The 24,650-nt window shown below is 40.8% G+C and overlaps 2 protein-coding genes across 7 annotated transcripts in view; one reads left to right on the top strand and one right to left on the bottom strand.

Moving 5' to 3' along the window:
- arr3b (arrestin 3b, retinal (X-arrestin)) overlaps positions 1–24,650 on the bottom strand; it is a 338,825-nt gene that overhangs the window by 96,663 nt on the left and 217,512 nt on the right. The gene's annotated exons all lie outside the window — the stretch shown is intronic.
- atp11c (ATPase phospholipid transporting 11C) overlaps positions 1–24,650 on the top strand; it is a 48,771-nt gene that overhangs the window by 18,504 nt on the left and 5,617 nt on the right. For all 6 annotated transcript variants that reach the window (XM_072437031.1, XM_072437024.1, XM_072436997.1 and 3 more), the window contains exons 4-28: positions 13,470–13,550; positions 14,620–14,727; positions 14,878–15,006; positions 15,687–15,775; positions 18,688–18,738; positions 19,244–19,308; positions 19,394–19,475; positions 19,551–19,701; positions 19,816–20,013; positions 20,234–20,404; positions 21,192–21,400; positions 21,481–21,552; positions 21,628–21,701; positions 21,793–21,896; positions 21,981–22,162; positions 22,267–22,533; positions 22,603–22,780; positions 22,864–22,966; positions 23,046–23,191; positions 23,266–23,325; positions 23,549–23,676; positions 23,753–23,888; positions 23,965–24,030; positions 24,123–24,226; positions 24,297–24,453. In XM_072437031.1, coding sequence (XP_072293132.1) covers positions 13,470–13,550; positions 14,620–14,727; positions 14,878–15,006; positions 15,687–15,775; positions 18,688–18,738; positions 19,244–19,308; positions 19,394–19,475; positions 19,551–19,701; positions 19,816–20,013; positions 20,234–20,404; positions 21,192–21,400; positions 21,481–21,552; positions 21,628–21,701; positions 21,793–21,896; positions 21,981–22,162; positions 22,267–22,533; positions 22,603–22,780; positions 22,864–22,966; positions 23,046–23,191; positions 23,266–23,325; positions 23,549–23,676; positions 23,753–23,888; positions 23,965–24,030; positions 24,123–24,226; positions 24,297–24,453 — 3,111 coding nt within the window. The remainder of the gene's footprint in view (positions 1–13,469; positions 13,551–14,619; positions 14,728–14,877; positions 15,007–15,686; positions 15,776–18,687; positions 18,739–19,243; positions 19,309–19,393; positions 19,476–19,550; positions 19,702–19,815; positions 20,014–20,233; positions 20,405–21,191; positions 21,401–21,480; positions 21,553–21,627; positions 21,702–21,792; positions 21,897–21,980; positions 22,163–22,266; positions 22,534–22,602; positions 22,781–22,863; positions 22,967–23,045; positions 23,192–23,265; positions 23,326–23,548; positions 23,677–23,752; positions 23,889–23,964; positions 24,031–24,122; positions 24,227–24,296; positions 24,454–24,650) is intronic.

The raw sequence follows: 24,650 nt of genomic DNA, 5'->3' as shown, positions 1-24,650 counted from the left end.
AAGTGGGACTGAAAACCAAAACTCTGCCACAACCACATTTCATAAAACCGGTAAATCTAGTTGCTATGGAAATCTAGACAGGGAACTTAGCCTGGTCCGAAAGCAGGCTAAGTCCAACTCTGTATAAACAATACTCTTTTATCACAATATTCAGGGCATATTTAATCCAATCAGCATCTATCTCAGGTATGGAAGTTTAGCTCAGTTCTTTTCTTCAGTTTTTTGTTATCCACTAAATATTGAACTCCCCAAGTCTGTTTGCCCATCCATAAAAGTCATTGCACGCTACTGTTTTTTGACATAACAATACAAAACATGAAGCAGAGAGCAAGCATGAAATAAAATAAAGTGAAATGGTATATTTTGACAGTAAATTTGAAATGTATACAAAGAAAAGAATTTGCAACACAGATTGTCCAACATAAATATCCCATTTTGTCCTTAGTTTGAAAATGGACAAACTTAACGGCGCAATGGACGATTTTTCGGCGATTTGAGAACGCAGGCGGAAGTGCGCATGCGCACTCCCCCGTGCGGACCGATATAACACACACTTGCGTTTGTTTATTAGCGCGACGGATCGCATCGCACGTCTCGTCTCCCGTAGATTTCAGTCTACTTCTGCGTCAGCTCGAACTGTCTTTCTCCGTCTTCATTTTGCCCCGTACACTGAGGGAACTATATTATGATAGATCAATGCGCTTAGGCACGCGGAAACGTGGGGACGAACCGCACGCGGCTGCAGGTGAGCGGTAGGTGCGTGTTATGATTGATACGTGGCAGGACTAATCGGCAGTCCACGCCACGAGGAAATGAGACAAAAAAATCGTCCATTCAACCTTTAACAAAATGAGTCCGAATGTAATTTTTTCAGTTTTGTAATGTCCATTATTATGTCTGTCCAGTCTTTAATCGTCTGTTTAGGTTTGTGTCATCCATTTCTTTGTGATGGATTTTTTGCTGTGGTCAGAAGTATTTTCCAGAGTTATCCATTTACAGCATTCCTGTCAAGGGTCTTAAATCCCAAATATATAGCTCTGAAGTTGAATCAAAAACTGATTGCAATGCTTTATTGATTTCAGTCCAATATTCCTGAGCAACAGGACAGTACCAAAACACGTGATAGTGGTTTGCCTCCTGGCTGCCACATTTTCTTATGTACTTCGTTACATAGGTGAGACTAAACAGCACAAGAGGCTGTATCAACACAGAAGGCTTGCAAATTCAGGATTACAGAGCGCCGTGTATTTTCTTAAAGCCACAAACCACACAAGGGCGTGAGGCCATTATCAGGAGGTTCTGCCCGATGGGCAGGGCTTAGTCATAGTGGGATAAATATCCAATTTCTCAGACTATATCTGCAGATTGTGAATGACTCTTGGATGAGAGTCAAAACGTCCTGTTTTTCCAAAACAGACTCCAGATGACTACAACAGAAGCTTTTTCTACAATGGAACACTCCTGGACGAATGAGTACAGCAACTTTGCTGTAAAAGTTTTATGAGAACATAGTCTGCATTCATTGCTTGTGTTAAACAGCTGGAGTGTGTCCCTAATGATTAGAGCAGTGGCTTTTGTACAAATGGTATAAACTACTCTGAACACAAACACCTGCTTATGTAGAGTATTCTGTTACTATATGTGCACAGAGCAATAATAAACTAACCAAAAGTTGACAGAAAGCCATGGGTGCCATATTTTCTCCTATAGCCTGTAGTTGTTGCTGCCACCTGCTCCATAGTCTCTGTCATTGTATGACATATATCATTGTGCATGTATAGAAATCCAAAGCTACATTCTTGTGCCTAACAACCCTCTTGTGTAAACAGTTGCTAATGGTTTACTGACATTAGAAACCATCTGCTAGCACTTTGCAGGTCCAAATTTACTTATTTCAGTTTCCTTAGAAGGACAAGCAGTACAAATTCCTCCAGACTTGCTGGAATCCCATACGGCTCAGTACTGGGTCTAATCCTATTAAGTCTACAGTTTAATATTTTCAAATATGCATGTAAATTCAACTAGACATTGACAACGTATGGAGGACCCCAAGAGCCACGTTAAACAGAGTCAAGGTTTTATCGGGGTCAGTTCTAGCCCACTGAACTTGGGTGGGCTGACGGAAACTTTTGGTGGGCTATTATAAAATTATATACTATGTCTTATACCCCATTTATATCACAGAAAGTAAATGTCACCATCTTTAGCTGTGTTTCACGTTTAGTTTTTTCTGTCTTATGTCTAACAGCGCAGCAGTAAGAGAACAAGAACAGAACTAAATTATCGTTTTAAACAAATTTTAAAAGTAGACTGGCCATTATGTGGGGGTACTGGTTATTTAGAGTGTGGACTTGGATTGATAATAGATTGTGTGTTTTAAATTTAGCCTTACACTTACAGTTTTTTCATTACAAATACTGAACGAAAACTCCATGTTCACATCTGAAGAAGAAATGGTGATATAGGCGTATTAGATTATTTGTTCCCTTTTACAGTGGATATAAAAAGTCTACCCACCTCTGATGTAAAAAAAATATACCAAGCCATTTTTTTCACCTTTTTAATGTGATTTATAACCTGTATGATTAAGCTGAACATTTTTAAAATCCTTTTGAGGAGGCGAGAAATACAGCACTACAGTGACATTACCAAGAACTTGAACGTCCCTCCAAAATTGATAAAAAGGAAACTGATCAGTGAAGCTGCCAAGAGGCCTACAGCAACATTAAAAGAGCTGCAGGAATTTCTGGCTGTATAGTACATGTAACAACAATTTCCTGTACTCTTCATATGTCTGGGCTATGGGGTAGGGTGGTAAGACCAATATCCTTTTCTTACATAGAAATACATCCAAGCCAGGCTAAGTTTTGCACAGACACATTCCCAAAAACATGTGGGAGAATGTGTTGTGGTCTGATGAAACCAAAGTAGAACTTTTTGGCCGTAACTCAAAAAAAGTATGTTTGGTATGAAAACAACACATCACGCGTTGCGGTGGCAGAATCATGCTTTGCAGAATCAGCAGGAACAAGGGCCTTAGTCAAGTTGGAGGGAATTACCAGTGATACCAGTAAATGTTGGCACAAAACCTTCAAGCTTCTGCTAGAAAGCTGAAGATAAAAAGGAACTTTATCTCTCAGCATGACTATGACCCAAAGCATACATCATTCATTCATTAATTTTCTACCACTTGTTCCTGTTAAGGGTCGCGGGTGACTGGAGCCTATCCCACTGACTTTGGGCCTTAGGCAGGGTACATCCTGGACAGTGGCCAGCTGGTCACAGGGTTAACACAGAGACATAAACGGTGGGAGGAAGCCGGAGAACCCGGAGAGAACCCACCGTAACACGGGGATGATATGCAGACTCCACCCAGAGAGATCATGTGATGTTGGTCTGCATACAACCAAAGCATACATCCAAATCAACAAAAGAATGTCTTCACCAGAAGAAGATTAAAGTTTTGAAATGGCCCAGCCAGGGCCCAGACCTGAATCCAATTGAAAATCTGTGGGGTGATCTGAAGAGGGCTGTGCACAGGAGATCCCCTCGCATTCTGACAGATTTGGAGCGTTTCTGAACAGAAGAGTGGGCCAATATTGCCAGGTCAATTTGTGAGATGCTGAAAGACTCTAATCCAAAAAGTGTGTTGGTAAAATCAAAAGTTGCTTCAACAAAGTATTAGTGTAAAGGTGTGCACACTTATACAACCACATTATTTTAGTTTTTTATTTTTACTCCCCCCTCCCCAAAGGATTAGTTTTTTTTTCAACTGAAACATACAAGTTGTGAAATTATTTTTTATTTATTTTTTCTAGATCACAAAACCTGGCATGTGTTTTATATGTATGTACAACCTGTGACAAATTATGCTTGAAGCCTAAGGTCACATTACGGGCACTGTCGTGTCATTGTCTAAGTATAATGCTGTTGTAAAAGTGGCCAGTGGTCATTTTGACATTATGTGACAGCTGAAATATCTGGATAAACTCAACGCTCTTACAAAGCGCACGTCCTCAGGGTCGGCTCCTCTCGGCTTTGCACTGGCGGCAGGGCGCCAACCAAGGCATCCTCCATTCCTCTCACTGCTCAATCTGATGCATGTTGAAGTGAAATGTGAGTTTTACATTGGGTGGGCTGGACATGAGTCTGGGTAGGCAATGCCCACCCTTGTCTATAGCTAGGCTTTAATTAAAGTCTTTATATTATTTCATAACATACGCTTTTATTAAAAAAAACTATTTACTGATGATAATAGATTTTTTTATCAAAGCAACTTTTAATTATGATTTGGTAAATCTTTTAACAATGTTTTAAAAATAACATGTATTAAGTTATTTAACAACTATTTAAAAAGGGTTTCTAAAAGTATGTTTGAAAAAAACACTAAAATTCCAACTCTATTAGCTTTTCCGATTAGCTTCTTGGTTTAGCTGTTCCGTGGTCGTTTAATGCTTGAATGTTGGGTCTGGTATGGATTAATGAAATAAAGCGTAAACCTGTCAAAAATACAATAGTTGAGGCCAGTTTACAATAGTTGAGGCCAGTTTAACATTGAAGTTAACCAGGGATGTTGACTGTAGGCTACAGCCTTTGACAATATATTGTTGCAAGTATGACTCATTGGGTGTCCTGAGCTTTCCCACTGATTTTACACCAGCATCTTTTAAAACATGTATTATATGTATAACTTGAAATATGCTTTATCCTAACCATTCTGTCCCCCCATGCTGTTGATGATCTCAACCATCAACTACATGCCATGCATCCCCCAGTTGGCTTTTGTCATGTCTTTTTTCCTACCCCTTCTGTCTGCTTCTCTCACACATGCCCCTCATCTCTCTGCAGCACAACTCTTGCTTGCGTCAGCAGCCAGGAAGCCCTCTTTACTGCCACAAATAGACTCTGCAAGATAAAAAAAAAAAAAAAAAAAAAAAAACACCACTCTGTCCTAAAAATAGGTCCTGTGTATTTTTATTGAATTTGTCCAAAAGGGAATAGTACTGTGGTTAAAAAGAGAGGAAATCGTGATGAGGCTAAATGGGGAAGAGAGTGGGGCTCTTGGTGTGGGAGGATGTGTTGGCTGGAGGGGGGCTCCTGGGAAGTGCTGTCTGACGCTCTGTGGCACACTTGTCTGTGCAGCAGAGAGCCTCCGTGCACCTCTGCTCTCACACATCAGGACTGCTCATGTTCAGTTTAATGCTGGGATTCAAAGAACAGTCCTTTTATAAGGGAACAGTATTCTCTACCTGAAAGCTTCAGGTAGATAATACCTAAAGCATTTACACTTTGACGTTTATAGATGAGATGTGTATAGAAATAACTGATTTAAAAATAAACTGCAATATTACCTTTTTTGCACTTTTTACTGTCCATTCACATTATGTGTGATACTTGAACCTCAACAAAGACATTTACAAGCATGTTTAGCACATTTCCGATGGATTGTAAAAATATAATTTGATTATTGCCATCAGGATCATCTCAAACCACTAATTCAGACACAATTGTGTTTCCTTTGATGGTCTATTATAATGTGATGTCTCTGGGGGAAATAGTTGCTTTTAATAAATTGTTATAGACTTGTATCCATTTGTACAGTATTCCAGGCCAGACCTGACTGTGTGGAGTTTGCATTTTTCTCCCTGTGTCTGGGTGGGTTTCTTCTGGGCACTCAGGCCAAAGGCCCAGCGGCTTTGACGAATGGGTCAAATGCAGAGGACAAATTACCCTATGGGGACAATAAAGTGTACCTTAACTTTCCTCAATGTCAGAAAAAAAAAGCTTCAATCTATAGCTACTGATGCCCAATGGTTAATCTTGTAACCATTGGGCATCATTAGTCTCTTAACAACATGTCCTTTCAGAATATGGCCTCAACCAGATTATGAGTCTCCAGTGATTAGGCTACACTGAGCTCTCTCTAGAGGAATGTCTTAATCCAGCATCTCCAAAGCCCCTCACACTCTCTGCTTTATGTAGGTCCACTTCTGCCTCCAGTGGTTTTTCTTCCTCCTCACCAAAGGAGTGTCTTGCCAACCTCTACAAGTATCCTTCACATACTCATCTGACTGAACATAGTTGATGTATGCAAGAGGTTTAATGTTTTTATTCAGTGGAATTCTTGTTACACTGAACATCGCCTGGACTATCGCCTGTGTTTGTGAGGAATAGATGAATAGTCTGAGCGAAAGTAAAACAAACTCCAGCTAATGCTTCATAACACACACCAGGCTGCTGTCTATCTGACGACTGGAGTGTCAGCTCTAAAGCATAGTCCGACTCAAATGGAGGCAATGCTTCATGCTGCACAAATACCAAAGTATATCCATTATATGCCTGTGTAAAGGGACTCTGTGGTTACTAGTTCTTTGGGATTATCCGAGTATTGCTAGGGGGCGGCGGTTCAGTGGTTACACTTTTACACCCTGGAGTATGAATGAGAGTGTTCTGAGTGTGAATGGAAACTGATGGAAATTATCCCATGGCTACAATCCAGTGTGTTTACAGCATGTGTATCATGTGTGTTCATTTTCATGCACTGTCCCCACCAAATAAAACAAGTAACCCAGAGATTCAATTCCTTTTGTCTCCTTATGCCAGACACTTCTATACGACAGGTTCTCTTGTTTGTGTAATTCTTACTTACTTTGTTGTTTATAGAACTTGTGGAAAATATTTATCACCATTTTACATCTGTGAAGTTGCAGTTTGTGAAGAAAAAAATAAAAATACAAAAGTAAAATTTAAAAATAAAACTTTCAAATCACAGGAAGTAGTGCTGAGCTTTAAAACGGAATCCCTCGACCTATGTCATCAATATACGACATGCCCTTGAAAATACTGTTTAAATGCAAATTACATTTTCTGACGGTTCAAACCAGGGGTGGGCAATTATTTTCCTCCGAGGGCCATATTCGAATTCAGGCAAGTAGCGGAGGGCCGGCCCTCGATCATTGGTGTTTAAAAAAAAAAAAAAAAGAATCCCCAAAATTAAATATCAAAATATAACTTTTCTGTCAAATATAGGCTAGTGAATGTATAATTTAAGTCATTTCATGTCCTATGTATTAAGGATACAAGTGCAGACAGATTCCTGAGGGCAAAAAGGCAAGGCAAGGCAAGTTTATTTGTAGAGCACATTTCATACACAAGGCAATTCAAAGTGCTTCACACAGCAGGAAAAATGCATTCAAATCACAAAGAAATTACGAAACAGAAATACAATAAAATTAAAAATTATCAATCCAACTGATTGTCTAAACTAATAAAATCACAAACAAAAGAGAAGAGTGCAAAGAAAAAATCCTTTCAGTCATATGCGCAGCTAAACAAAACTGTTTTTAGCTTAGATTTGAGCATTGTCAGAGTAGAAGCCTGTCTCACATCTTCAGGAAGACTGTTCCAGATTTTAGCTGCATAAAACTGAAACGCAGATTCCCCATGTTTTGTCCTGACTCTGGGCACCAGCAGGAGGCCGGTCCCTGAGGTCCTCAGAGTCCGAGATGGTTCATATGGCACTAACATATCCAAGATGTACTTTGGTGCTAGGCCATGGAGAGACTTGTACACAAGCAGAGCTGCTTTAAAGTCTATTCTCTGAGCCACAGGGAGCCAGTGCAGAGACCTGAGAACAGGACTAATGTGATCGTACTTCCTGGTTCTAGTCAGGACCCGAGCAGCAGCGTTCTGGATGTACTGCAGCTGTTTTACAACTCGCTTGGAGAGGCCAGTGAGCAGGCCGTTACAGTAGTCTAATCTACTGGAGACAAACACATGGATAAGTCTCTCTAAATCTGGTTTTGACACTATATTTTTGATTTTGGCAATGTTTTTTAGATGGTAAAAAGCTGCTGATGTTATTGATTTGACGTGGCAATTGAAGTTCAAGTCTGAGTCCATTATTACCCCCAGATTTCTAACTTGATTTGTAGGTTTTAGAGCGAGACTCTGGAGGTGACCGCTAACACTTTCTCTTTGTTTCTGTGGGCCAAAAACGATTATTTCAGTCTTGTCTAAGTTCAGCTGGAGAAAGTTGTTTTGCATCCACAAACCGATCTGTTGGATGCAGTGACAGAGTGAATCTACTGGTCCATAGTCACCTGCCGATAGTGAAACATAGATCTGAGTGTCGTCTGCATAATTGTGATAGGACACATTTTCACTGCGTATCAACTGACCTAACGGCAGCATGTATAGGTTGAACAGAAGGGGACCCAGGACTGACCCTTGGGGCACTCCACAGGTCGGTCATGTGGTCTGAGACACAGCTACCAATTTCAACAAAGTACTTCCTGTCTTCCAGATAGGACCTTAACCAGTTTAGGGCAGTGCCAGTGATGCCCACCCAGTCCTCTAGTCTCTGTAAGAGGATCCCATGATCGACAGTGTCAAAAGCAGCACTCAGATCTAACAGAATTAAGACTGAGGCTTTGCCCGTGTCAGTGTTCAGGCGGATGTCATTTGTCACCTTGACAAGAGCAGTCTCAGTGCTGTGATGAGGTCTAAAACCTGACTGAAAAACATAAAATGAGTTGTTTATTAAGAGGAAATCTGTGAGCTGTTGGTAAACAACCTTTTCAAGGACTTTGCCCCAAAATGGCAGATTAGAGATGGGCCGGTAATGACTCAGTACTGCGGCATCAAGACTGCTCTTCTTTAGGAGAGGCTTTATGACCGCAGTTTTCAAAGACATTTGGAATGTTCCAGATTGAAGCGTTAACTCTGTGAGTGAATGGTGCTAACAAACTGTTCAGCACAGACTTTATAAATCTGGTGGGTAACACATCGAGGCAGCATGTAGATGAACTCAGACTGGTGATGATCTCATGGACAGTTTTGTCAGTTACTGGTGCAAAGTGAGTTAGCTCTAAGTGTCTTAGAAAATCCTGCATTGTAGGATTTATAGCATTTTTAATGCCCTGAACTTTGTCATTAAAGAATAATGCAAACTCATTACACTTGGATGTGGAAATTAGTTCTAACGGCAGCTGAGCTGGAGGGTTTGTTAATCTGTTTACTGTGGCAAACAGGACACGCGAGTTGTTACTGCAGCTTCCAATTATTTCAGAAAAATATATTTCCCTAGTTCTACATGTTCAGCTTCTCTTTGTAAATCTCTTTTTGAACCTGGAGCTTTGACTTGCGCCATTTCCGTTCGGCCCTGCGGCACTCCCTTTTCTGTGCCCTGACCGAATCATCATTTCTCCACGGCGCCTTCTGCTTATTTTTAACCATTTTAGCCTTTATAGGGGCGATGGTGTCCAGAACATTCAAAACACTAGATGTAACAGAGTTCAACAAATCATTTACATTAGAACATGAGACATTTTCAAAGTTTATCATTTCCATAAACAGTGCACCTGTGTCTCCTCTGAACAACTGCAGGACCAACCGGTGGTTTGGGAGAAACAGACAGGTCAAAGAAGACACAGAAATGATCAGACAGAGCAACATCGATCACATTAACATTTGAAATTTTTACCCCCTTTGTAATTATGAGATCTAGAGCGTGTCCTTTGCTGTGGGTGGGGCCTCTCACATGCTGAGTAAGACTGAAGGTTTCAAGGACAGCATCAAGCTCTTTAGCGTTTCTGTCACAAATATTATCAACATGCACATTGAAATCACCTGTAATGACCAAACCATTAAAGTCTGTGCATACGACTGAAAGCATCTCAGTAAAATCATCAATAAAACTTTGGCAGTGCTGGGGAGGCTTGTATAAAACAATGAAGAGAATGGATGGAGACCGTTTTAGCTCCATTTTAAAGGATACATACTCAAATGATGAAAACACCCCAAAAGACAACCTGCGGGTAATTATTTCATCTCTAAAGACAGCACAGACTCCACCCCCTTTTTGTTTTCTCGTGTTTCAGATTCAAACTTAAAGTTGGGTGGAGCAGATTCTATCAGAACTACATTTCCTGTGTTTTTGTCAAGCCATGTTTCAGTTAAAAACATAAAATCAAGATTATAAGAAGAAATAAAATTATTAATTAAGAGAGATTTGTTACATAAGGATCTGACATTTAACACAGCAAGTTTCAGACTAGTTTCAGTGGGACTGGGCTTTATCTTTTCACAGGGAATATGAATCACATTTCTCAGATTGGGCCTGACTCGCATTTTGTTTTTCCATCTGTGTGATGATGTGACTACAGAAATAGCACTAGGGGGGGCTCTTTTTACATAGGGCCCCGGGTTGGTTTGATTTTTAATGTGACAATAAGTCCCGGCAACGCTGAGACCCAGTGCATCCTAGCTATGGGAGATACCAGGTGAAAGGCGAGGTTGGATGGGTGGTGGGGCTTTTGTAGCCAAGGAGAGTTTGGGACCAGGTGAGAGGCGAGGGGGGATGGGTGGTGGGGCTTTTGTTGGTGTAGTCGGCATAGCCCTTGCTATATTGGGCGTGAGTGGAGCCATCTTAATGCCTGATTTGATCAGACTTTCAAAATGGCTGGGAAGGCCCATGGGTGAGAGTGGAGATGAGAAGGAGAATGATGAATCTTTAGTGGGAGTAGATGTTGCAGGGGGAACCCAGGGCTGGTGTGAAGGCAGGAGCGATGACAGGGATGTTGTTGGGCTTGTCACAGATGGGTCCAAGGCCTTTGAAGATTGTTCCTTTGCTGGAGGCGGTGGAGGTGAATGTGGAGCAGCTGGAGCTGAATCCTTTGCTGGTGGTGGTGGAGCAGCTGCTGATGAATCCTTTGGTGGAGGCTGAGGTTGTGGTGCTTTTGATGTTGAAACATTGGCTCGGTCTCTGGCTGATGGAGCAGGAATTCTTCTCTCATTCCTCACTTCTCTAACTATCTGCTCAGGACCCTGTCCAGGCCCAGTCCAATGCCTCAGAGCGTGGAGCAGGTTCTCTGTCAGCACCCTCACTCCACCTCTGCATAGGTGGGGGCCATTTCTCTTAAACAGGTCCTCTCGTTTCCAGAATAGATAGAAGTTCTCAATGTAGTGTAGTCCTCTCGGGGAACACTCTTTGGACAGCCATGTGTTCAGCTGAAGAAGCCGGCTAAACTTGTTTATCCTCCTGTCGATGTTTGGAAGAGGTCCACTTATGAATGTTTTGATTTCCATTTTATCAAGCACGTCGAATAACTTCAAGAAGTCTTTTTTTCAAAACTTCAGTCTGTTCCCGCCGCATGTCCACTGCACCCACGTGCACAATCAGCTGTTTAGCTCCTCCATGCTTAGCCATAATATTTGGAAGGAGTGACGTTATCTCAGAAACAGTGGCGCTTGGAAAAGAATGTGTGTTTATCTTTTCATGCGTCACGTGACTTATTGCGCCGTCCCCAACCAAAACAATCTGCGTGACCTTGGCTCCTGGCACAGATCCTCCTCGCTGTATTTTGGCCACGTCATCTTTCCTTTTTTCATTTAATTCCATCTCTGAAAGTGGTAAAAATCTGTTTGTGAGCTGTATTTTAGGTGACTTCACGTTATCTTTGTATCGTTTAGGCTTTGCTCCAAGTTTGTTCCAAGAAACAGCCTGGTCTTTCGGGATTTTAGACAGTTTTGGAAACGACACAGAGTCACTGCGGTTTAGGTTGAAAGTAGCAGTTTTTCTTGTAAAAAGTGTGCTCTTCTTACCATCGGTTGACACAGGAATGGTATCGTGAAGAACTTTTTCAGATTCCAAAACAAATATCCGTGTTTTCAGCTCATTAATTTCTTGTTGATATTTCCGACAGCGTTCACAGTCTTTCTCCCTTCTTCTCCCGGACATGTCGCTGGCGTCAGATATGTCGTTAAAACTGGAAAAAAATTCTTAAAATCCTTGGTTTACTTGAAAAAGTCTAAAGCAAAAATGTTTGGAAGACAAAAACTGATTAAAAAGCAAAATAAATAAGGAAAGCAGCGATAGCAAGCGGAGCGAGCAAAAAAGTGTGTGCACTCTTCGGAAGCAGGATATATATTATTATTATTATTAATAATTAAAATTATTATTTTATTTTTTTTAATATTACTTGAACAAGCTTGGCGGACCGGATTGAAAGGCTCGGCGGGCCGGATGAGGCTCGGCGGGCCCGGATGTGGCTCGGCGGGCCGGATGAGGCTCGGCGGGCCCGGATGTGGCTCGGCGGGCCCGGATGTGGCTCGGCGGGCCCGGATGTGGCTCGGCGGGCCCGGATGTGGCTCGGCGGGCCCGGATGTGGCTCGGCGGGCCCGGATGTGGCTCGGCGGGCCCGGATGTGGCTCGGCGGGCCGGATGTGGCCCGCAGGCCATAGTTTGCCCACCCCTGGTTTAAACCATCATTCGACAAAATAAAGGTGTTGTCGGGTGTAATTTATTGTCAAATCTTAACTGTTGTGGAATTTACATAGATGTTGTTGCTAGGTAACGGTTGTGGAATCACCTCAAGCCCCAGCATCATACATGGCTGCTGTTTTTAGCCAGTGATGGTATGCATCACACCAATTTAGCCTTTAGCAACTAGCTACATCTGGTAGTTTTCAGTCCACCTAACCACATGCCATGTGACTGCTCCGACCAATCAGAGCGAGAGCTGGAACTAAATATTATCAAAGAAAACAAATTTCATGATCTGTTAAAAAAAAGGAATGCCACAAAATCAAGTCGGCTGAACTGAAGCAGATTTTTTTTTTTTTTACATTGAGCTCAATGGAAAAAATGCTTTCTGGACTGTGGAGGATTTTTTTCGCTGCAGTACCAATTGACTGGCCAACTCACGACAAGTTTAAGCTAGCAATACTCTATCCAGATATTTGGATAGATCCATGAATTAATTCTATTATGCCTTATTTGCTGCCTGTGTCCAGCCAGGAAGTAAAATTATAAACTTCACCAAGCAATAGCACACAAGCCATCCATGTGAACTACCTTCAGCATCAGGAGTTTGAATCCGGATGACAACAGTTTGCTGCAATGAAATTTAGTCACGTTTACTAGATTGTATTGAAGCGGGTTGTGTAACCTGTCATATGCATTTCAACACGCGTTTCCTAGTATGAAAGGGGTGTGTGCATGAATGGTTGGTGGTGGTCAGAGGGGCTAATGGCACAGATTAGCAGCCTTCTGTCAGTCTGCCCTCGGCCACCACTGAGTATGGAATGAAAGAATAATGACGACAGTGTATCGCTTTGAGAAGCATTACAAAAAAGCGCATTACAAGTTTAAGGCATTGTTATTATTATTGTACTCATTGTTATGAGTGGTCAAGGCGGCACATTTTTGTATGGCCCACTCTACTGGCAAAAACACAGGCTGCACATTACGCACTCTTTCCTGTGCCAGGATGGTTAGAAGTCTGTGCAACATCCACAAAAAGTGTAATATCTCTCACTCATGAAATCACTGCCATCAAAGAAATGAGCCAGTGTTTAGTGGTTAGGCCCTGCCTAAACTCAGTCACTACCACAAAACTGTATCTCTACCTTGCATTAGTTTCCATGCAAGAAATGCTGATTAACTGTTCTGTTTGCTTTGTCCCTAGGTGATAGTGGACACACCCACCAGCCCAGTCACCAGTGGCCTACCTTTATTTTTTGTCATAACAGTTACTGCTATAAAGCAGGTAAGATTGATTTACCTGTGTATGATATGAGATGTTCTTACAGTCTTAAGTTTTAACACTTTTTACGGTAGTCTTCCTTTCCCATCACTCTTTCTTGTGTGACTAATTTTCTCCAAGGTCTGGTTTTAATGCTCTGTGGTCCTAAATTGTGTATAGTGAAAATGGGCTCTAAGAGACTTTGAGCATACATCTACACTCTAAGCAACATATACCAATGAAGAAGACTTTGCTATTCTGTCAATGTCCTTCCAATATATAGTGTGTTTGCCTGTTTTTATGTTCTTGCTCTGCTTGAACTTTGGGTTGCAACACTGGATGTCTTTTATATTTCCTTTGGCGTCCCTACAAATTTAGTCTTAGCATTTTTTTCTACACTACAAGTTTTCTAAATCACTCCTAATTACAAAAAGTTGGAAGGCAAGCCATCCCTTCCTACTTTTTATTTTGCAGATTATTTGTAGCATGTCTCAATAGTGTAAGAAATTTGCTCTTGACATACAGAACAAAATCTATAGATTGTCTCACCTCACATTAATAGAGCTCGGATCTTAACTTCAAAAATATATTATTGGCAACATGTGCCAAAATTCTATAGGGCAAAACAATATTAAGTAAAAAAAAGACGCAAAGTTTCGTATTTAGCATCTTGAAATTGGCATTAGTTTAACATTAGGTTAACTGAAGTCTATGAAGAATGACAACAAAATCCTGAGCTGTATAGTATTAAGGACTTCAGACATTGATTTGGCAAATGTCCACGCTGTTTTCACTAATCTGCCTGTTGTGTCAATCGTACGCATCATAACTCTGGGAGCTTAATCCCGGTTCCTCTGCACGTCTTTGCAAAATATTGGAAAAGGCTGTAGTCTTGGCTGGTCAGGCACTATGTAGTGTGTCTGGAAAAGCACAAGACCGCTATCTTTTATTTATATATAAATATATATATAAATAAAAGATGGCGGTCTATATATATGTAATATATATATCTCAGTATCAACATTGAGTTTGACATTTTAATATTTTGACACTAATGTCTCATATTTATATTGTTTTATTAATTTATTTGCAGGGCTATGAAGACTGGCTTCGACACAAGGCTGATAATGAAGTTAATAAGTACCTTGTAACTGTGCTAGAAGATGGTCAAAGAATACAAAAAGAGAGTGAGAAGATCAAGGTATGATCACGACCATGTTTATAAAATGGTAGAATGTTCAAACATCTATACTTACCATTTTGATAATGGTAAGTATAGATGGTGTCTGCTATAGAGTCTTAAAAACATAACATAGATGCTGAAAGGTGCAAATAATCTGTTGATGGACAGGTGGGAGACGTGGTAGAGGTGGAGGAAGATGAGACCTTTCCCTGTGATCTAATACTGCTGCAATCCAGTCGTGATGATGACACATGCTTTGTCACCACTGCAAGTCTGGATGGAGAGTCCAATCATAAAGTAAGATAATGCACTATTCCGTGCTGCCCGGTGGTCGAATGAGTGCAGCCGGCCGCAGTGTTGTGAGTTCAATTCCCGACTCCGACAACAGACTGCATGTCCTCCCTTCTCTCTCGTCCCCAGTTTCACACTTACCTTTCCTGTCCACCACGTACAACACATTAAACATTTTAGGGCCTTATATTACGGATGGTGCTGACTAAGCAGTAGATGAGGATGAGCTTTGGGCCTGGAAAAGTTCAGAGGCAGCTTCGGGGTGTTTCAGCTCGACCCACCACAACAATCGTTTCCTTCCAACGCTATGCTTCATTTCATTTTTGTGGCCCACGTTTCAAAATCAACATCATTATCTTATAATATTAATGTACATATATGTGGTGGTGCTAAGCTACTATTTTAGCCACAACTGCCTTGGGGTAGACTGACGGAGGGGATGCTGCCAATCTGTGTCATCGGCTCCAACGAACACTACAAATTACTCGTACACCACAATCATATTTAGACAAGGCGGGTGAAGTGTCTTTCTTAAGGAGACGGCATTAGCTTCAGCTCCAGTAGATTACCTTACCTTCCCCCGCTTAACCTGACCACAAAAATATTGTCTTTAATGTTGCATTAGAAGTTGGCTATCCCCAGTTGACCTATTGACATTGTGTCCCTTTTTCCTTGTGCTTTTCCAGACACACTACACAGTGCCAGATACAGAGAAGAATCTGCAATCTCTCAGTGCCACCATCGAGTGTGAACAGCCTCAGCCTGACCTTTACAAGTATGAGTTTATCACATGTCGCCAACAGTTTGTCACACTGTTGGGAACATGTGATGTGTGGAGCCACTTCTAAATATGTTCTGTCATCTTAACATTAGTATATGCTCATCTTGGCATGTTTAACTGTGTAATTTGCAGCTCTTTTTTGTTCAAGAATTACATTTTTATCTATGAATTTCTATTTTTGTTCCTTAAATAAAAGTAAAATCTTCCGTGAACAGTAGGCTATTTAAATGGGCTTGCACTGTGCAATTTTTGGGCCGATTTTGAAACTAACTTTAGTTTGTAACTAAGTTGCAGGACTACGACGGAGTATAAGGGCCAACCAAAAAAAAATAAATGCGCTGCACTACGAGAATAATGTCATTAATTAATGAGAAAAAAGACGTTAATTATTGAGAAAAAAGTCGTAAATCAACGACAATAAACTCATTAAATAACGAGAAAAAAGTCGTGGTTTAGGGGCCGATTCAAAGTGACGTGATCAGTTCACTTTCAGCACCACGGTCAGGACGCAAAAGAACGGGCTTGGATGAGTTGACAGTTTAGAACTACATAAAAGCCTGAAATAGATGTTAAATTATTTCCTGGCCTTTAAAACGATGTCTTACGTGTGTTTATTACAAGACAAGACACTGCGTTTAGCAGCACCTTTCCTGTTTCGCATCATTCAAACTGTTGGATAAACGCTTTACTTTCTCCATGGTGCAGCTGTAGTGCATCATGGGCTCAAACAGCAGCCGTGCTCCTGCCACAGCCGCCCGCAGACAGGAGGAGCAGCCTTGGTGTTATATTCACACATGTTCTGCTCTTCTATAGTGTTGTTTGTCTACGTGGGCACTTTGCGCACAGTCACTATTCTCACGTGCTCATTGTGTGCACTTAAGTTTTATGCCCGGATTAATTTTGTCATCCTTTGGACAAACTCAGTAAAACACACAGAACACAACACATCCGTCTGCGCTTCCACTCAGCTCCTGACGCCCAGATCGTGTTTGGCACAGCCAAAAAGCGATATGTTTTACGCACACGCATCATCCATACATCATCCATACTTCATCCATACATCATCCATACATCATCCATACTTCATCCATACATCATCCATACTTCATCCATACTTCATCCATACATCATCCATACATCATCCATACTTCATCCATACATCATCCATACTTCATCCATACTTCATCCATACATCATCCATACATCATCCATACATCATCCATACATCATCCATACTTCATCCATACATCATCCATACATCATCCATACTTCATCCATACTTCATCCATACATCATCCATACATCATCCATACTTCATCCATACATCATCCATACTTCATCCATACTTCATCCATACATCATCCATACTTCATCCATACATCATCCATACTTCATCCATACATCATCCATACATCATCCATACTTCATCCATACTTCATCCATACATCATCCATACATCATCCATACATCATCCATACATCATCCATACATCATCCATACATCATCCATACTTCATCCATACTTCATCCATACATCATCCATACATCATCCATACTTCATCCATACATCATCCATACATCATCCATACTTCATCCATACTTCATCCATACTTCATCCATACTTCATCCATACATCATCCATACATCATCCATACTTCATCCATACATCATCCATACATCATCCATACATCATCCATACTTCATCCATACTTCATCCATACATCATCCATACTTCATCCATACTTCATCCATACATCATCCATACTTCATCCATACTTCATCCATACATCATGGCATGAGCTCCAACACACGCGAGCACCCAATACACGAGTCCGTCATTTTACAGGTCCAGGACCTGACATGGCGACACTGCACCGGAGAAATGTTTGTGATGTCTAAAAGACCCACATCATAAAGATCGACATCTATTGTGGGCTTTTGTATTCACTTTTAACCAAGTCAAGCGCCATTTGCGTCCTGGTGGTGGTGTGTTTGTGTAATGAAGACTCCACAGATGCATCTGACTCAGAGCAGATCAGCTTCATAGCTTTAAACACAGTTCATACAAAACAGAGCTGTTACTGGACTATACCATTATGTAACACTGAGGGGGGAGCCCGTAACATGGTGCTGAAAGTGAACCGCGTATCTGCCTTTATTATATTTAAATTATGAGATTTTTCTCGTTATTTAACGAGAATAAAGTCATTAATTATTTTATTCTCGTAGTTTTTTTTTGGTTGGCCCTTATACTCCGTCGTAGCAGGACAATTTCAAAATCGTGCTGAATTTTGGCTCCTTTCGCAAGGATTTCAGACATGTTTGATATTTGTTGTGAGTCGTATGGTCCGACTTACAACAGCCGCGGACACGGCAAAATACAGCGGTAGGTTGCAGTAAACACCGCACTGAGGGGCCAAAGACGCGGAGGTGAAACCCGGCACAACAAACACCTCTGACCGGCTTCTGAACATATCACAGCACACACAAAAGTCAGAAAGGGTCTGTGACAAAAGCCTCTGACTTTAAGGCAGTGCTAAAGTTAGCTAACGGGTTTCTATGATGTTTGGGGAGTTAAAACAAGCAGTATGAGAAGATAGTGGGACCACAGACGTGTCCCTGGTGCAGCACACACGCCTGCTCTGCCCGGTATGTCCCTCGTACAGTGAGTATATCCTCATCGCTCCGTACAAAGCGCACACTCCCATCGTGAGCTCATTCTCTCATATGAGATTAAATCAGTGTTATTTGGAACGATTTAAAATGGTACAAAATCGCACAGTGTAAGACCAGCTTTAAATACCTGATTTTTACATACTTAACACAGGACTTTAATTCAATATATAGATGGTTTTTGAAGTTTTTGTGTGTTATTTTTTTTTTTTTACTTTTCTGTTTTTCTTTCAGATTTGCTGGCCGCATGCATATTTATACGAACAATCAGGAGCCTGTATTGAGGTGAGGAGTATGAAATAAGGTTGCAACTGTGAAAATAACAAATAATATCACATATAAATCGCTCCAGAGTATAAGTATAAGTCGCATAGTCCGGAAAATACGGTAATTATTTTTATTTTTAAAACAAAACGGTTTATATTAAAGCATATTCATAATACTCTTCTTACCGGTATTCACTCACTTGTTTTTTGTTTGCATCAACAAATCATTATTCCATCGATCCGTCGTAGCATACAAGCATTAAAATTAAAATTGGTTGGCTGAGCTTCAGTCATAGCCCCTAAAGTACTCAGATGGCCATTTGATATTGATCATCTTGTAATTGACGTACAAAAAATGCTAACGTCCTTCTCCAGAACTGCAGAACTGAGTGTGACTGCATCATACTGTTATTGTCACAGCAGTTTTGGGGGATGGATGGCAACCCAACTTCCGGCATTTATTGAGGAGATGTAGTTGGGGTATTGAACATTTGGCATCATTACACTGTTTGTGGATTGTGTAGGTCACTGGGTCCAGAAAATCTACTACTGAAAGGTGCAACTTTAAAGAATACTCAGAAAATCAGTGGTATGTCTATCAGCTTTGGTCATGATGTGTATTTAGTTGTGTATTGCTTAAAAATGATTTCTCTTACCTTGTTCTTTCCCTAAAGGTGTAGCAATTTACACAGGCATGGAAACAAAAATGGCTCTTAACTATCAAGGAAAATCTCAAAAGCGCTCTGTTGTGGAGAAGTAAGACTCGTAAAATAATGTTGCACTTTAGACAATTATGACAATGAAAATTAATTGCGATTGTATTATTGCCAGGTCCATCAATGCCTTCCTTTTGGTTTACCTCTTTATATTGGTGAGCAAGGCCCTTGTTTGCACTACACTTAAGTACGTGTGGCAAAGCAAGCCTGGACAGGACGAGCCCTGGTACAACGAGAAAACTCAAAGAGAGAAGGACACCAATCTGGTCTGCTCTTACTCTATCTGCTGGATGACACTGGCACCTTTGACACAGTGTTACCTTTAATGTACTATTTGTAACCCTTATCTTTGTAAATTAAAATAATGTATTTTTCTGCAGTACCTGAAAATGTTCACTGACTTCCTGTCCTTCATGGTGCTCTTCAACTTCATTATACCCGTGTCCATGTATGTGACGGTGGAGATGCAGAAATTTCTGGGATCCTTTTTCATTACATGGGACAAAGATTTCTTTGACAATGAAATAAAAGAAGGAGCGCTTGTTAATACCTCAGACCTAAATGAGGAGCTAGGACAGGTAACAAATGTTTTTTTATATTGCATGTGTTTTATGTTCATGTTGTCTTTAATGTTCAAGATAAGTTCAAACTATTAGTTTTGTTTTCAGTATAATTTGGAAGGCTGTGTTTGAAAAAGTACTATCCGTCACACTTAATGTCTAAAAATAGCACTTTCTTTTAATTAATCTGAAAATGATTAATCGCCTACTCTTAACAAGGTTTTCAAATCTTATATAGGTGGAGTATGTCTTTACAGACAAGACTGGAACCCTTACTCAGAATAACATGGAGTTCATAGAGTGCTGCATAGATGGCTTCCAGTACAAGCATCGTGATGCAAGTTCAGAGCTGGACGGCTTCTGTGTCACTGACGGACCTGTGAGCAAACTACAGCAGAAAGCTGGCAGGGTGAGTGCTGTAGTGCCCCGCCTTCTGTTGAACAAGCTACAACATATGGCCATTACACAGTCAGTGCACAGAGTGACCCCTCACAGCTCACCCATGTGCAGCCTTCTTGACATGTCAACACAAGCACATTGCATGAAGTAGAAGCAAAGTGCTCTTGACATGAACACTTGACAATGACATTAGATCACTTTACCCGGAAACAATGTGAATTTGATTTATTTTCAACTGTATACTATGTTTTATGATACAACATTAATTTAAAATATTTTATATATCTAAAAATTATGAAATATTAAATGTAATAATTTATTTTAGTTCTTAGTTTTAGTTTAGTTATAGTTATAGTCAGATATAGAAGGTGTCTTAATAAGATAAGATAAGATATTCCTTTATTGTCCCACATGGGGAAATTTCATTGGTGCAACGCAGGTAGTTACAGAGGTAGATACAGAAGAACAGATCACTTATAGGAAGTCTGAAAACACTTTCAGTAGAAGATCTCCTATAAATAAATAAAAACTCCCATAGACACATAAATACCATTGCATGTGATCCGACGGTAATTGCACATGAATATGTGTCACGACAGCACATAGATTGCACATGAATTTCACAGTAATTGCACATGAATTTCACAGTAATTGCACATGAATTCCAACAGCAATTGCACATACGACAGAATTGCACATCAGTATTAGGTTAGGTCAGTATTGCGCCGGGATAACGTGACGATCTCCGGGTAATGTTTGCCACTTCTTGACCTTGATGAAATATGCTCTCATCTTAGGAGAAGGAGGAGTTGTTTCTGCGTGCTCTCTGCCTGTGTCACACGGTTCAGGTTAAAGAATCCACAGAACAGTGTCCTGATCAGGTGGATGGTCTGTGTAATCAGTTGGACGGTTTAGGAATAGATGGACCACTGTCTCAGCCACAGGAGCAGAGAGGCTTCATAGCCTCCTCCCCTGATGAGATTGCTCTGGTGATGGGCGCCATGAAGTAAAGTTTTTATTATTATCAATTATTATCTGTACAGAAAATGTGTCTTTTACCATGCAATATGTTGCTTTTATTTGCAGATACGGCTTTACGTTTCTGGGTCTAGAGAGCAAAACAATGAAAATACTTAATAGGAACAATGATGTAGAAAGGTAAGCGCTAACCTAAAAGCATCCGACTATTTCTCAATTTTGGAAGGATAATTTACTTCTTTACTTATCGTCAAGGTATGAACTGCTCCATGTGTTGAACTTTGATCCTGTGAGAAGACGGATGAGTGTGATAGTCAGATCTTCTTCAGGTTTGCATCTTTCATAAATAGATGTAGTGATGAAGTAGTGGAGGATTTTTATTTTTTATTTTAAGTCACTTTTTCCTATATTTTTGTGTAGGTGACACCCTGCTTTTCTGCAAAGGAGCAGACTCTTCCATTTTTCCTCGTGTCAAACAGGAGGAAGTTGAGAGGATACGTCTGCATGTGGAGCGTAATGCTACAGTGGGTTCCTAATATTACTGCAACATTGTAACATCCAGTTTCCAGCCAAAACAGGTTTGTTTTATAATCATGATTGCCCTGCAGGAGGGATACCGCACCCTTTGTGTGGCCTACAGGATCCTGAGTGCAGGCGAGTACGCTCAGGCAGACGCTGGACTGAGAGATGCCAGGCTGGCTCTGCAGGACAGAGAAGAGAAGCTCATGGCTGTGTACAACCAGGTGGAGACTGGGATGAGTCTTATAGGAGCCACCGCTGTTGAAGACCGGTGAGTTGTGATTTAACTCAAAAGTAATCAACTTCAGATCATTTTCTATCATAGTCATATGTGCCAGTTACAAATACACCTTGTTTTCTTATGCATTTTTACAGCCTGCAAGAGGAAGCAGCAGAGACAATGGAGGCTCTGCAGGGAGCAGGCATGAAAGTTTGGGTCTTGACAGGGGACAAAATGGAGACGGCAAAGTCCACCTGTTATGCATGTCGCTTGTTTCAGAAGAGCACAGAACTCTTGGAGCTAACAGTGCGAACTCTGGATGATGAAGTCAGAAGACGTGAGGAGAAACTCCACGAGCTGCTGCTTGAATATCATAAGAAAGCTGTACAAGATGCACCACCAATCAAAGCAGGCGTCACCAGGTTTGGACTAGATCCCCTCAAAGTACTATCGTGTCATATTTAACCCACTGTCTTACTTTTTATTTATAGGAGCTGGTCTTCTGCTTGCCAAGACTATGGCTTTATTGTTGATGGAGCATCTTTGTCAATGATTCTGAACTCTTCCCCTGACTCTAGAAACAGTCACTATAAGAACCTATTTCTGCAAATTTGCCAAAACTGCACTGCTGTGCTTTGCTGCCGTATGGCTCCTTTACAGAAAGCTCAGGTGATGAATGAGAATGAAATGTATTACAGTAAATAGCATGTAAACACTTTAATTTTATTTGTCTTTTAATTTTTAAAATGAAGATTGTGAAAATGGTGAAAAACTCGAAGGGAAACCCAATCACGCTCTCTATTGGTGATGGTGCAAATGATGTCAGCATGATTTTGGAAGCCCATGTTGGCATTGGTGAGAAATAAAATCTGAACGTTGACTAGTTGTACTGCTAACTCAATTATTGATGAACTCGCACATCTTTCTCTTTCAGGCATTAAGGGGAAAGAGGGTCGACAGGCCGTAAGAAACAGTGATTACGCCCTTCCAAAATTAAAGCACCTCAAAAAGCTGCTTCTTGCTCATGGTCATCTTTATTATGTCCGCATCGCTCATTTGGTGCAATATTTTTTTTACAAGGTTGGTTCTGTGATGGTATTTGATTCTTTAAAGGTTGTGTGTTTAGTAAGCCTGCCCTGTTCTCTTTTCTACAGAACCTTTGTTTCATCTTACCTCAGTTTTTGTACCAATTCTTCTGTGGCTATTCGCAACAGGTGAGTTTGAGTTGAGTTTGAAAAGTGTCCCTTATTAGTTGCCCTTTCCCTTAATCCTGTCCCTAATGAGGTGGATGAGCCAGTTTAGCATTTCCATATAATAACAGGTTTGTTCTTGTTTGAAAGATGCAAAATGTTATCAACAATGTGTGCAGTGATCCTCCCCGTTTTAGGAAAATAATCCTTACCATGATCTCTCCTTTCCCCTGCTGCTCCTTGTCAGCCCTTGTATGATGCAGCCTATTTGACGATGTACAACATATGCTTCACTTCTATGCCCATCCTGGCCTACAGCCTGTTGGAGCAGCACATCAGCATTGAGGTTCTGTTGGACAATGCCACCCTCTATAGGTGAAATATAGGAATTACAATTACATGTTTGTTGTACTCCTATAGTGTACTAAATCTCCTTTATAACTGTTCATAGAGAGATTGCCAAAAATGCCATGTTGCGTTGGAGGCCGTTCCTGTACTGGACAGTTCTGGGACTGTTTCATGGGCTTCTCTTCTTCTTTGGTGTTTGTTTTTTGTTTCAAAACCCAGCACTGCAGGACAATGGGCAGGTGTGTATCCTGGCTTTACTGTTTATATTTATATATCCGTGTACAATTTCAGCATTTCTTCTTTTTTCATGTACAGGTTTTTGGAAACTGGTCCTATGGGACTATTGTTTTCACAGTGCTTGTTTTCACTGTTACACTTAAGGTAATCTTCAGCGCTGTTAACTGTTTTGAATCATGTTAAATGTGAACCACTGATGAAACATCTGTATTCATTTTACTGTCTTTCCCCCATAGCTTGCTCTGGACACCCGACATTGGACATGGATCAACCACTTTGTCATTTGGGGCTCCTTGGCGTTCTATGTGTTTTTCAGCTTCTTCTGGGGAGGGATTATATGGTCAGAACAAAAACACTCTTAGATCAGTCAAGCTTTTTCCATCTAATTTTTCAATCTTTCTTGTCTGTAGGCCCTTCCTGGGGCAGCAGCGCCTGTACTTTGTGTTTGCAAACATGCTAAGTTCAGTCTCGGCCTGGCTGGTCATCATCCTGCTCATCCTCCTAAGCCTTCTGCCTGAGATCCTGCTGGTAGTTTTCCGCAAGGCCCGTGGCCCCCACTCACGACAGGTACAGTCAACATACGCCACATGGTGTGCATAATCAACATTTGATTTCGAGTGGTTTCAGGAGAAAATATTGTCAATTTCTTACATTTTGACTGTTCGTCTAGCTAAAATGTTGCCAAACCCCAAACTATTCTTACCATTTGATAAATACTACCAGTGTAAAAAGTGTTTGATCAATATTTAATGTATTTCATTGAG

The sequence above is a fragment of the Eucyclogobius newberryi genome, unplaced genomic scaffold (assembly GCF_026437365.1).
Source record: "Eucyclogobius newberryi isolate DKJ021-1_F unplaced genomic scaffold, fEucNew1.0.hap1 SCAF_11, whole genome shotgun sequence".
NCBI classification, from domain to species: Eukaryota; Metazoa; Chordata; class Actinopteri; order Gobiiformes; family Gobiidae; genus Eucyclogobius; species Eucyclogobius newberryi.
Note: the sequence above shows the minus strand (reverse complement) of the source record. Positions and strands in the feature narration are given on the sequence as shown.